At 49.2% G+C, this 12,071-nt stretch overlaps 3 protein-coding genes across 4 annotated transcripts; 1 reads left to right on the plus strand and 2 right to left on the minus strand.

The window, feature by feature from the left end:
- Positions 1-78: 78 nt before the first annotated feature.
- Positions 79-4,821, minus strand: zgc:110366 (uncharacterized protein LOC550476 homolog). Of its 2 annotated transcripts, XM_047026702.1 has the most exons (8): positions 4,651-4,821; positions 3,742-3,990; positions 3,481-3,582; positions 3,313-3,404; positions 1,937-2,119; positions 1,672-1,731; positions 1,460-1,580; positions 801-887 (listed from the first exon to the last, which is right to left on the minus strand). In XM_047026702.1, exons 1-7 carry the CDS (start codon positions 4,721-4,723, stop codon positions 1,485-1,487), a joined length of 855 nt encoding a protein of 284 aa, XP_046882658.1. In that variant the 5' UTR covers positions 4,724-4,821; the 3' UTR covers positions 801-887; positions 1,460-1,484. The 2 variants fall into 2 exon arrangements, with proteins under 2 accessions (XP_046882657.1, XP_046882658.1); XM_047026701.1 differs by lacking the exon at positions 1,460-1,580 and having other exon boundaries at positions 79-887.
- Positions 4,822-4,897: 76 nt separating this feature from the next.
- extl2 (exostosin-like glycosyltransferase 2) lies at positions 4,898-8,300 on the plus strand. The gene is made up of 6 exons (XM_047026699.1): positions 4,898-5,015; positions 5,524-5,951; positions 6,133-6,203; positions 6,359-6,474; positions 6,598-6,939; positions 7,635-8,300. Exons 1-6 carry the CDS (start codon positions 5,011-5,013, stop codon positions 7,699-7,701), a joined length of 1,029 nt encoding a protein of 342 aa, XP_046882655.1. The 5' UTR covers positions 4,898-5,010; the 3' UTR covers positions 7,702-8,300.
- On the minus strand, positions 8,298-11,283 carry vcam1a (vascular cell adhesion molecule 1a). Its single transcript, XM_047026700.1, has 4 exons — positions 11,047-11,283; positions 10,648-10,926; positions 9,834-10,139; positions 8,298-9,119 (listed from the first exon to the last, which is right to left on the minus strand). Exons 1-4 carry the CDS (start codon positions 11,156-11,158, stop codon positions 8,833-8,835), a joined length of 984 nt encoding a protein of 327 aa, XP_046882656.1. The 5' UTR covers positions 11,159-11,283; the 3' UTR covers positions 8,298-8,832.
- Between the last annotated feature and the right edge of the window lie 788 nt (positions 11,284-12,071).

Raw genomic sequence — 12,071 nt, forward strand, 5'->3', positions numbered from 1 at the left:
CTGCTTCAGAGTAAGCCCAGGACTGTTGCTGTGACTCAGCACCGGGTGTTGATGGCACAACGTACACACACACTCTGATACACATCGTACACACACGTTTATTCAGCTGAAGTCAAACGTAAACATAACACTTGTTAACTGTTGTAACTAAGGTAGCTTATGTAGTGCTACAGGTCCAATGTTACTATGGTTACCACCACCCTCTTCATAGAGGTTTATTGGCTCTTTATACTTTGACATGGATACATGTCATTTCCTGTAGTTGTAGTCATGGTAACTAAGGATGGTGTGGTAGTCATGGTAACTAAGGATGGTGTAGTTATTTTATGACGCTGGTTGTTTTGAGGCACTTGGGTGAAGATAGCAGCAACACTTCTAACTCATGTCCTGTATGACACATCTCCTAGTTCACTCTGTGTGTCTCGCTCACTCAAATCTTTTTTCGCGACTGCAGCCTCGAAAATAAATCTCAAAATTGTCAGTCATGTAGATTAAGCTGATTTGCTACACTTTTTTAAGTCTCTGTAAACGTTGGAAGTTGTGTTATATAAAACCGAACGATATAGTCAGAAAAATATGCTCTGCTCCATCTGTGCAATACTGATTATGAGGATGCGGACGATTGCTTGATGTTTGCATAAATTGATTGCAATATTTGTGGTAATTTCATTACCACAAAGTGTTCATCCACTCCACAGGGGGCAGGTGTGTGTGTGTTCATCCTCTCCACAGGGGGTAGGTGTGTGTGTGTTCATCCTCTCCACAGGGGGTAGGTGTGTGTGTGTTCATCCTCTCCACAGGGGGTAGGTAAGCTGGATCAGTTTCCTGTCACAGTGCAGTGTTCTCATGGTGTCAACATCTTCCTCAGACAGACTCCAGTCCAGCACCTGCACACACACACACACACACACACACACACAGGTACATGAACACCTCACCTGCACAGACACACACAGGTACGTGAACACCTCACCTGCACACACACACAGGTACGTGAACACCTCACCTGCACACACACACACACACAGGTACGTGAACACCTCACCTGCACACACACACACACAGGTACGTGAACACCTCACCTGCACACACACACACACAGGTACGTGAACACCTCACCTGCACACACACACACACACAGGTACGTGAACACCTCACCTGCACACACACAGGCAGACATGCAGACAGGCAGCTCTACAGATATCTCAGGAATGTACAAGCAGGAAGAGGAAGGAGGGCACATTCTGTCCAGACACAATCAGGTGTTAATGATTCAGGTTGGGAAAGTTCTCACTGTAGCGTGTTACTACTGCCTCCCCTGCCTCTCGATGCAGCTACCTATCGGTGTGTAGCACATGCCTAGTCTGCCCCCCGTGGACAGTGACAACACGCAGCAGTGAGAACATGATGATGTTGATCAGACAGACAGACAGGGTTAAGACAGACAGTCATGCTAGACCTGTGTCTAGCTGCACACGCTAGCATCACTGCACACGCGTGGGATCCCAGCTGACGTGTCTCCCATCATGCATCTGACCCAGCTCTGCCATGTCCCGCCCCTCCAGACAGAACCCAAACACCTGGGGGGGAGGGACACAGACAGGAGTCAGGATGGTGGGAGGGGGAGGTGACGAGGGGACAGGCAACATGCTGTCCTGCTGCTCCTCTTACCTGACTGTTCTCCAGAACCCTCTCCTTCTTGGTGGACTTGGGGATGGTGACCACACCACTCTAGAGAGGGGGAGAGAGAGAGAGGTGATCCACCATGACTGTCTGATCTGTACCCTGTACATACAGGCCCAATGGTGGAGCATCGAACTGCAGGACATGTCCTCCTCTAACCCTGAGGAGGACCAGGGTTCTCTAACCCTGAGGAGGACCAGGGTTCTTTAACCCTGAGGAGGACCAGGGTTCTCTACACCTGAGGAGGAGGTACCTGAATGCTCCAGCGGATGCAGATCTGAGCGGGGGTGCGCTGGTGCTGGTGCGCCAGGCGCAGGATAATGGGGTGGCTGAGGGCCTGGCCCTTGGCGAGGGGGCAGTAGCCCTCGAACACCACGCCCTCACGCCTGCAGAACGCCACAAGTTCCTTTGGCTGCTGGAACGGATGGTACTCTACCTACAACCCAGCAGAGGAGGAGGGAGGGGGAGGGAGGGGGAGGGAGGGGACGGGGAGGGAGGGAGGGGGAGGGACGGGGAGGGAAAGGGAGGGGGGAGGGGACGGGGAGGGAGGGGGAGGGGGGGGAGGGAGGGGACGGGGAGGGAGGGGGAGGGGGGGGAGGGAGGGGACGGGGAGGGAGGGGGAGGGGACGGGGAGGGAGGGAGGGAGGGGGGGAGGGAGGGGGGGGAGAGAGGGGGGGAGGGGGGGAGGGACGGGGAGGGAGGGGGAGGGAGGGGACGGGGAGGGAGGGAGGGGGGGAGGGGACGGGGAGGGGACGGGGAGGGAGGGGGAGGAGGAGTTGGGTGTTAAGAGTTGGGACAAGGCCAGAGGTTGAAGGTTGATGTTGGATTAATGGCCATAACAGTGTTAGGGTTAGGATAGCATATGCCCATAACAGTGTTAGGGTTAGGATAGCATATGCCCATAACAGTGTTAGGGTTAGGATAGCATATGCCCATAACAGTGTTAGGGTTAGGATAGCATATGCCCATAACAGTGTTAGGGTTAGGATAGCATATGCCCATAACAGTGTTAGGGTTAGGATAGCATATGCCCATAACAGTGTTAGGGTTAGGATAGCATATGCCCATAACAGTGTTAGGGTTAGGATAGCATATGCCCATAACAGTGTTAGGGTTAGGATAGCATATGCCCATAACAGTGTTAGGGTTAGGATAGCATATGCCCATAACAGTGTTAGGGTTAGGATAGCATATGCCCATAACAGTGTTAGGGTTAGGATAGCATATGCCCATAACAGTGTTAGGGTTAGGATAGCATATGCCCATAACAGTGTTAGGGTTAGGATAGCATATGCCCATAACAGTGTTAGGGTTAGGATAGCATATGCCCATAACAGTGTTAGGGTTAGGATAGCATATGCCCATAACAGTGTTAGGGTTAGGATAGCATATGCCCATAACAGTGTTAGGGTTAGGATAGCATATGCCCATAACAGTGTTAGGGTTAGGATAGCATATGCCCATAACAGTGTTAGGGTTAGGATAGCATATGCCCATAACAGTGTTAGGGTTAGGATAGCATATGCCCATAACAGTGTTAATACAGCTCTACCGGCTGAGGTTTCTGTTATCACCACGGTTACGGCCCTACCGGGGTAAGGTGTCTTATTATCATGGTTACGACCCTACCTGGTTAACGTGGGGAATGATGCTGCAGTCCTCCTTCAGCTCCTGCAGGTGGCGCTCCAGGAAGTTACTGACTCCTATAGCCCTGCACACCCCTGAGGGGAGACAGGAGGAGGGGGGCTGGGGTCAGGGTGGGGGGGTCAGGGTTAAGGTCAGGGGTCAGGGCCTCACCTTCGGCATACAGCTCCTCCAGGGCCCTCCAGGTCTCTGCCCTCGTCTCTCTGTTGCTCTGCCCAGGAGCCTGGCAGTCTGGCCAGTGCATCAGGTAGAGGTCTGGAGGGGGGAGGGGAGGTCAGTCAGGTAATCCTAGTCCACCCCTGACCCTACCCAGGTAGTCCAGCCCTGACCCTACCCAGGTACCCCTGACCCTACCCAGGTACCCCTGACCCTACCCAGGTACCCCTGACCCTACCCAGGTACCCCTGACCCTACCCAGGTAGTCCAGCCCCAGGTGGGAGCAGGACTCGAGGCAGGCCTGCCTAGCGTTCCTGTAACCGTAGTCTCCGGGCCACAGCTTGGTGGTGACCCACAGGTCGTCACGGGCAACCCCACACTCCGCCAGCGCCCGGCCCAGCTGGGCCTCGCAACCATAGCGACGAGCTGTGTCCACGTGACGAACGCCACACTCCTGCAGAGCGTACAGCACTGCATCATGGGAGTAGCCTCCGTGGTGAGACGTCCCTGGAGAGGAGGGAAGGGAAAGAGGGGGAGGGAGGAAGGAGGAGGAGAGGAATAGAGAGGAGAAGGGAGAGGACGAAGGGGGAGAAGAGAGGAGGAGGAGGGGGAGGGAGAGGAGAAGAGGACAGGAGGAGGAAGCAGGAAAGCAGAAGTGTTTCACTTCTGGAAACAAGTTACAAAGATACACTGAGGGGCCAGCCTGAGGTCAGCTCCTTTAGATGGAAAATGTCATTGTTTCAAATGGAAAAATACGACGTAGAAATGCTAGTGTTACTGTTCTTGTTTGAGAGTGTTATCATACACAACCCCCGTTTAATTATTCACGATTCGTGTAATAACATCATGTTTTTTGTAGCCTACTACAGCCTTAACCCTTGTGCTGCCTTCGGGTCACAATGACCCATCGTTGTGCTGCGACGACTTTACCCAATACAAAAACAAATAAAAGCATTTTGTTTTAACCTTCGCGCTGTGGGGGGTGTAAGACAGCCCGACGGTTAAAAGAAAATGCTTCACTTTATTTTTGTATGAGGTAAAGTTGTCGCAACACGTTGGGGGTCACAATGACTGATGGGTCAGAATGACCCGAAGATAACACAAGGGTTTCATATAGAACATTAAAGACCCCGTTTTACGTTTGTTGTCTCACTGAGATATACTCACCTAGTCCCAGTATGGGAATCTTGAGGCCGTTAGAGAGAGAGACGGTTGGACAAGCACCTTGTGCACTTTCCATTCCTAACAACTATATATTCTTTAATGTATCCGCCGTGATCTAGTCGCCATATATAAAGTCTCCTACATGATTTCCAGACTGGTTTTCCAAGTAGCCACTAGATGCCGTAAAACAAATACAATTTGCGACAGGAGTGGCTGTAAATCAGTCGCGGTTTACGGTAGTAGTTTTAATCGCAGTGAGTTGCCTACAAATACTTGGTCCGCTGAGGCTGCGTAAATCCACAAAGCTTAAAAAGTAAGAGAAGACGGAGGAGTTTCATTAAACGATGAAACTTTGAGCACAATATGAGGTGAGCTACTTTTCTGAAGTTATCACTACTTATGTGCAGAGTTTTCCTAAACTTGTTCGTGATGTGAAATCTTCAAGAGTTAGATGGTGTGTACAATAGTAGAAGTAATGTCGCAAGCTCCGAGGGTTGACAAAGTAGTTTTTTCTAAAACCGTAGGTTATTGCTGCACTTTGCCTGTTAACTGAGATGTTACTTTACACTGTGCCTGGTAAAAACAGACCAAACCTTGCCTCTGACCACCAAAACACTGCTAGAACCATGTACATCTGCTCCTTGATGTTCCACTGTACTGGACAGGCACCATGTGTACGTGCATCAGCAGAGTGACATGTAGATCAGGAGTGTTCAATCCTGGTCCTCAAGGACCCTCTGCCCTGCATGTTCTGGATGTTTCCTTGCTCCAACACACCTGATTCTAATGAATGGGTTGTTATCAAGCTCTGTGGAAACCTGGTAACAACCGCTTTCATACAGGACAGAGGATTTAACACCCCTGTTGTTGTTGTAGTCGTATCGTCCCACGTGGCCTCCGGGGTCTGAGGCGGGGGTGTCTCCTGGTCCCACTCCTGCTGCTGCTGGTCGGGGCGGCCCTGACCGCCCTCCTGCCCCCAGCCAACCACCAGGAGCCTGGCCTGGTGAGAGCTCTTCTCCGCAGGGCCCCTGCTGGCACGGCCAGCCCTCCAGGACCCAGCCCCGGCTTCACCGCCGTCATCCAGACTTTCAACCGCACCGACCTACTTCTCCGCCTGCTGAACCACTACCAGGGCGTGCCAGGGCTGCGGAGGGTGGTGGTGGTGTGGAACAACGTGGGCCAGGGCTGCCCGCGGGCGCTGTGGGAGCGGCTGGGCCCACACCCTGTCCCTGTGATCTTCAAGGAGCAGAGCGCCAACCTGATGCGCAACCGACTTCAGCCGTTTGCAGAAATAGACACAGATGGTGTGTGATTTAATATGGATCTGCTGCTTTCTCTGTGTCTCTGTGTTTCTCTCTCTTTCTCTGTGTCTCTCTCTCTTTCTCTGTGTCTCTCTCTCTTTCTCTGTGTCTCTGTGTCTCTCTCTCTTTCTCTGTGTCTCTCTGTGTAATCTGTGTCAGTGTGATTAAGTGTTGCTCCCCCCAGCGGTCCTGATGCTGGATGATGACACCCTGGTGAGTCTGCCAGACATCAGCTTCGCCTTCTCAGTCTGGAAGGTACGACATACCTGGACACACACACACACGGGGAAAGATACACACATACCTGTACACACACACACACACACACTCACTCACTCCTGGAAACTGGATGAAGGCTAAGGCTAGTCTTCCCCCCTCACCGCCCCCCTCACCGCCCCCCTCCCTCCCAGAGGTTCCCTGATCAGATTGTGGGGTTCGTTCCTCGGAAACACGTTACCACGGCATCCGGGATCTATAGCTACGGCAGCTTTGAGCTCCAGGACCCGGAGATAGGAGGAGGAGACAGGTACACACCCATATACACATACCCATATACACACTCCCATATACACACACCCATATACACACACCCATATACACGCATAGACACACCTGTCCTAACTCTGTGTGGACCCCTTCCCCCCTCCAGGTATTCCATGGTTCTGATTGGTGCAGCCTTCTTCCATTGTCGCTACCTGCGTCTCTTCCCCCAGCAGCCTGCAGCAGTACTGTCCCTGGTGGACGACACGCAGAACTGCGACGACATCGCCGTCAACTTCCTGGTGGCCCTGCACCTGGCGGGGGGCGGGGCTGGGGGCGGGGCTGGGGGCCCCAGGCCCTCGGGGGTGCTAGTGAAGCCGGTGGACGTGAGGAACCTGGAGAAGGAGGCCAGCAGCGGCTACCTGGGGATGTGGCACAGGCCTGAACACCTGCTGCAGAGGTCCTTCTGTCTCAACAGACTGGCTCAGATCTACGGCACCATGCCCCTCCGGTAGCTGCCTGTCTGTCTGCTTGCCTGTCTGCCTGTCTGCCTGCCTGTCTGTCTGCCTGCCTGTCTGCCCGTCTGCCTGCCTGCCTGCCTGTCCGCCTGTCTGTCTGCCTGCCTGCCTGCCTGCCTGCCTGCCTGTCTGTCTGTCTGTCTGTCTGTCTGTCTGCCTGTCTGTTCACACTTCTGGTTACCTGTCTGTCAATCTTTACATGTTACTATATATCACATCCTTCACTCAAGTAAAAGTACAGATACTCATGTTTAAGACTGGTCAAAGTTGAAGTACTGACCACACTTTTTCACTCAAGTTCAAGTAAAGAATTGTGGGCTCTGATATATTCTCAAGTAAAATGTAGCCATTACTACTCTATGTTTTACTGTCACACTGGTGAATGGTAACTGAACCTCACATCATTTTAATCCAAAAATACATTAATTAAAACTAAAGTAACAAGCCTGGTTTGAAAATGTAAGAAGTAAAAGTACAGATATTTGTGCAAAGAATTTAAGGAGTGAAAGTAAAAAGTTGTACTGATACCAGAAAAATCTACTTAAGTACACTAATGAAGTATTTGTACTTATTTACTTCCCATTTCTGCTATATATAAAATGTTCTGTGTATCTATATACTATATATGCTGTTGATACTGTGTGTTAATGTATCCTCTCTGTTGTCTACTGGACCCTGCGCTTCCCAGGTACTCTAACATGATGCTGGTCCAGTTTGGCTTCCCCAGCTACGCCAACCACCAGAGCAGAGCCTGACGCACACACACACACACACACACTCACACTCACACACACACACACACACACACACACACACACACACACACACACACTCAGAGGCTGCAGGGTGGACACCAGCCAGTCCACCAGAAACAGCTGGAAGTTCAGGTCCTCTGGACAGCCCAGTGGAACGAAACCAACACATACACCGTCAGGTCTCACCTGTCATTTTAATCAAACACACCTCAGATGTCCTCCACCCAGCTCTGCTGAACTTGGGATTGGCTGGTGTCTATGTTCCCCCCTTAGCAGCGTTCATAGGGTGGTGAGCTGTGAGCTGAACTAACTGAGATGCTGAACGGGTCACGTGACGCGGCTATACGGTAGTGTGATGACAGTGGGACCACTTCCTGTTCTCACACTGAGCCGTCGTCAAGTCAGACCGGGACTTCCTGCTCCTCATGAACACTCATCGTAGGGAGGCAAACAGCGCCCCCTATTGGTAGAAGTGGTAGGAGGGTATGACAGAATGTCCTGATCGCAGATCTAGCTGGTGTGTTTCCACGACAACCTGTACTACAGAACTGGATTTGCCTTCTCTGGTTCCGCAACTCAAATAAATAAATATGATGGTTGCTTGAATCTCCAGTTTAATTTTTCTGATGGAAATGTTCTGTATTGATTAAATGTGTCTTTCACATAAATGTTATGTCTTTGACAGGTGAAATATACTGTATATTTATATTAAAATTAGGATAATATCCACATTCTCTACCAGAGCTCTACACAGTGACAAAAAATACTGTTATAACTTTTGCGAAGTGTTCTCCAGCTGTTGAAGTCAAGTTTCGAGTTCAGTGCACGGTTGTCATGTACTTCTAAATATACAGTCAAGATGTGCCCAAAGAGGAAATACTTCAGCTTTAATCTGAGGAAGTGGCTTGTTTAATCAAGTGGCTGTCTTTGTTTGGGGGAAAACCAAGAAGTGAAGGAACAGGAAGTATAACAACCTGCTCCCGACCAGCCCAGTGTGGGAGTGGCGGTCATGGTCTTGGCGAGGCTGGGGCGGCACCCCTCCATGTCAGCACTAGTTGGATTAGTCCAGCATCCCAGTGTTTCAGTGCAGTCAGCCGGCTGGGACCATCCTGCCCGTGCGGGGGTGTTCCCCTAGACGGGAACAGAAAGGTCGTAGGTTGTCTTGGATCTCCAGAAGTTCCTGGCAAGGACCCCCCCAGTCGTCACCAGGGTGATAGAGCCCAGGACAGACAGGATAGACAGGACAGGCAGGACAGCGGACATTGGTTCTGGTACTTGTGTTGCTCTTGGTTCTGGTAGTTGTCTAGCTGTTGGTTCTGGTGTTGCTGTTGGTTCTGGTGTTGCTGTTGGTTCTGGTGTTGTTGTTGTTGGTTCTGGTGTTGTTGTTGGTTTTGGTGTTGCTGTTGGTTCTGGTGTTGCTGTAGAGAAATAGTGAGGATGAATTAGACAAGCAGAATCAGCCATAGCACGAGATATAGAAGAGGGAGAGAGAAAAGGCACATACTATATGTGTGTGTGAGTGTGTGTTGTGGGCTCAATGGCATTGCTGTGTGTCACATTCACCAAGACACACTTGACAAACTGCCCAGCAATATCTTCAGGGAAATGAAAGGAGGAGAGATGTTTTGGGACCTACTGAGTCTGCTTCTAGAGGGTAAATTTGTTTGGCAGCAGAAGGATTTTTTTTAAATATTTTATCAATTTTGTTTATTATTGGAAAAACATAACAATGAAAAGTACTTGCAGAGGGAGAATTCCAAATATTTAATTTAAACTGTACATTTCGTTTCACATTTCATGCTATGTAGGCTATACTTATTTTTATTTATGTAAATCTGTTGTTCAAGTGTTTATACTTCCGTTTTCATACACATTGTTTGTAATCATTTACATCCTGCTGAGATCAGCAAATGTTTCAATAAAACATTTGCAGAGGGCATGAATTTTTGGTGCGTGATTGACATACTAATGTTTATTGCGGCTTCATTATACATATATATTACACAAAATAACTAATTGAGTTGGAATCATTTGCTGACAGGTTGGTCCCCCCAAGTTAAACAATTCCATCTGCACCCCTGCTTTCACGTAACTCAGATTTTACCGGCTGCTTCAACCCATAGTTTACTCACATCGCATTGCCATGACAAAGCTGGTCTCGCGACTCCAGGGGTCCACCGTTTGGTTCAGCGTCGCATTGCAAGTCAGCGTGCGTCCCTGGTCCTCCTCCGTGGGTGTGTGTGCGTACTGTGACTTGACTCGTTCCAGATCCAGTGCCTTGGAGGTCGAAAACCACTCCTCCTTGACTACGCGGTCGTTAAGGAGCCACTGCACCGTCAGAACGTTGGCCGGGAACACCTCCGGTATCGTGCACGTCAACACGGATTCCTGACCCACGACCATGTCGCCGGTGCCTGATATCTTGGGCTGCTCCAAGGCTGTCAACCACAACAACAACACCGAAGCAGCGGTATTTATGGGCAGAGTTGAGGATGCTCGACTGCGCTCGAGGACTAAAGAGCTTGCTAATGAGACAAGACTATCTTTCAACTATCGGTTGGAAATCTAAACCCCCCTTTAGCCTGGTGGCTAAACTCCAGACAGGAGCGCCGAAGTCTGAAATGCCAACTAACTAAATTAGAAGGCTAGACAACAAAAAGTCTCTTTATTTCTAATGCAGGCTAAATCTATTTCTAAAGACGATACCCATGTATCAACTTGAAATGTAAGAACAAGTTTGTAAGCACGGCTATAACAAAATAGACAAATTCATCTTAAAAGTGCTTAAAATATTAATTAAACTTAAATTAATTCCACATGGAGTGTGTTTAAGTTTGACATTATGCTATAGTAAGCCTACTTATCATAATTAGTAGGCTATTATCCAAAGTAAGATTAGTAGCCTATACAAATTGTGGTAAATAATAGTTCTGTAGACCTACTTACAATACACAATCACTTTGGTATCTTTTTGAAGAGGTTTGCCGTCACAGGTGGCTGAACAGACAACTCTGCGGTTTTTGAGGGCCATCTTAACTGGGTCGAATATCAGGCGGGACACGGAGCCGTTGTTCTCGATTTTCCCGTCGAGCGGTACGTCTTTTAAAGATCTCCAGCTGAACGAAACGGCCGCCGCGCACCCTGTCGCTCTGCACTCCAGAACAAACCGGTCCCCGGTGCGGGTCACCGGTTTAAGCGAAGACAAGTTCAGGGAGAACGCTGATGCTGTGTCGGTTAAAAAAACAGCGCCTGATTAGCCACGAAACACTCCCACAATCTACAGTAGTTATTCTTTGTTACGCTAAAACGGAATCATCGTCCCGTGTTATCGTTCATAATTCTTACCTGTGATGCTGTGCACCATCATGAATCCAAGGATCACGTGCTCCATCTTTAGGAGGAAGTTTGGAAGATCACAGAGGCTGGGGTTATAAATGTGGCTAAAAAGAGCAAACATTTATAGGATGTGAAAACGAAAGTATAACATTGCATGGAGTTTCCCTTCACACTGCAGCCCCCCATCTATCCCCCCTAGGCACGTCCACAGACATTTGGAGGGGCTATTGCTCTAACATGAAAAAAGCCCTCCCCCCTTTCAAACAAAGTCGATTTACTATCTCCAGAGAGGCAGATCAGCCAATCAGGGCAAACGGGGTGTTTGGTAGCCTGGCTGCCAGCCCAACTTCTCCCCGCCCACAAAAAAATTTGGTCGGGAAGTTGGGTCTGGAGGGTCTCGTATTGGGGAACAACTACAGAAAACCAGAATCGGGACGGACCAATGAAATTGCCAGGGTGGCCTTCTATGGAGTTAGATTAGTTTCATAATTCAAACAAACAAACTTAACACGATCCAAACAAACGTAACACGATTCATACAGACATAACACGATTCAAACAAACGTAACACGATTCATACAGACATAACACGATTCAAACAAACAAACGTAACACGATTCAAACAAACGTAACACGATTCACAAATGTATTTCGTGATTCACAAATGTAACGCGATTCACAAATAAATGACCCTATTACATTCGTTTGCAACCTGACAAACACAAGTTACAAATCCCTGCATTCGTTGGTGTGAATCCTTGCATTCGTTCGTGTGGATTTTTGGAACTTTCCTGACGCGCTTTGATCCACAAATGCATTTTTTCTAAAAGATATCCTCTGCAGCCTATCAGATGTCTCCAATTTTAGCCAATCACCGGAGAATGTCTAATATGGGTAGACGGGCTCTGCGTTAGCCTAGGAAACACGGAAAATGACTAAACATGAATCCTGCCATTCTCAACAATATTTAATCAGGTATGATCATCGGTTTAATAAGATTAACAAGCAATATTTCACCTACATGCTACCAGACG

The sequence above is a fragment of the Hypomesus transpacificus genome, chromosome 10 (genome assembly GCF_021917145.1).
Source record: "Hypomesus transpacificus isolate Combined female chromosome 10, fHypTra1, whole genome shotgun sequence".
Classification (NCBI taxonomy): domain Eukaryota; kingdom Metazoa; phylum Chordata; class Actinopteri; order Osmeriformes; family Osmeridae; genus Hypomesus; species Hypomesus transpacificus.

What these genes read in the sequence shown, in the direction of transcription:
- zgc:110366 (XM_047026701.1), bottom strand. Translation starts at nt 4,723, where the DNA reads ATGGAAAGTGCACAAGGTGCTTGTCCAACCGTCTCTCTCTCTAACGGC. An exon ending in GATTCCCATACTGGGACTAG is followed by an intron (nt 3,991 to 4,650) that starts GTGAGTATATCT and finishes CCTCCTCTCCAG; the next exon opens with GGACGTCTCACCACGGAGGC. An exon ending in GGGTTCTGGAGAACAGTCAG is followed by an intron (nt 888 to 1,671) that starts GTAAGAGGAGCA and finishes GTGTGTGTGCAG; the next exon opens with GTGCTGGACTGGAGTCTGTC.
- extl2 (XM_047026699.1), top strand. An exon ending in TCGCCTTCTCAGTCTGGAAG is followed by an intron (nt 6,204 to 6,358) that starts GTACGACATACC and finishes CCTCCCTCCCAG; the next exon opens with AGGTTCCCTGATCAGATTGT. An exon ending in TACGGCACCATGCCCCTCCG is followed by an intron (nt 6,940 to 7,634) that starts GTAGCTGCCTGT and finishes TGCGCTTCCCAG; the next exon opens with GTACTCTAACATGATGCTGG.
- vcam1a (XM_047026700.1), bottom strand. Translation starts at nt 11,158, where the DNA reads ATGTTTGCTCTTTTTAGCCACATTTATAACCCCAGCCTCTGTGATCTT. An exon ending in GATGGTGCACAGCATCACAG is followed by an intron (nt 10,927 to 11,046) that starts GTAAGAATTATG and finishes TAACCGACACAG; the next exon opens with CATCAGCGTTCTCCCTGAAC. An exon ending in CTTTGTCATGGCAATGCGAT is followed by an intron (nt 9,120 to 9,833) that starts GTGAGTAAACTA and finishes ATTTCTCTACAG; the next exon opens with CAACACCAGAACCAACAGCA.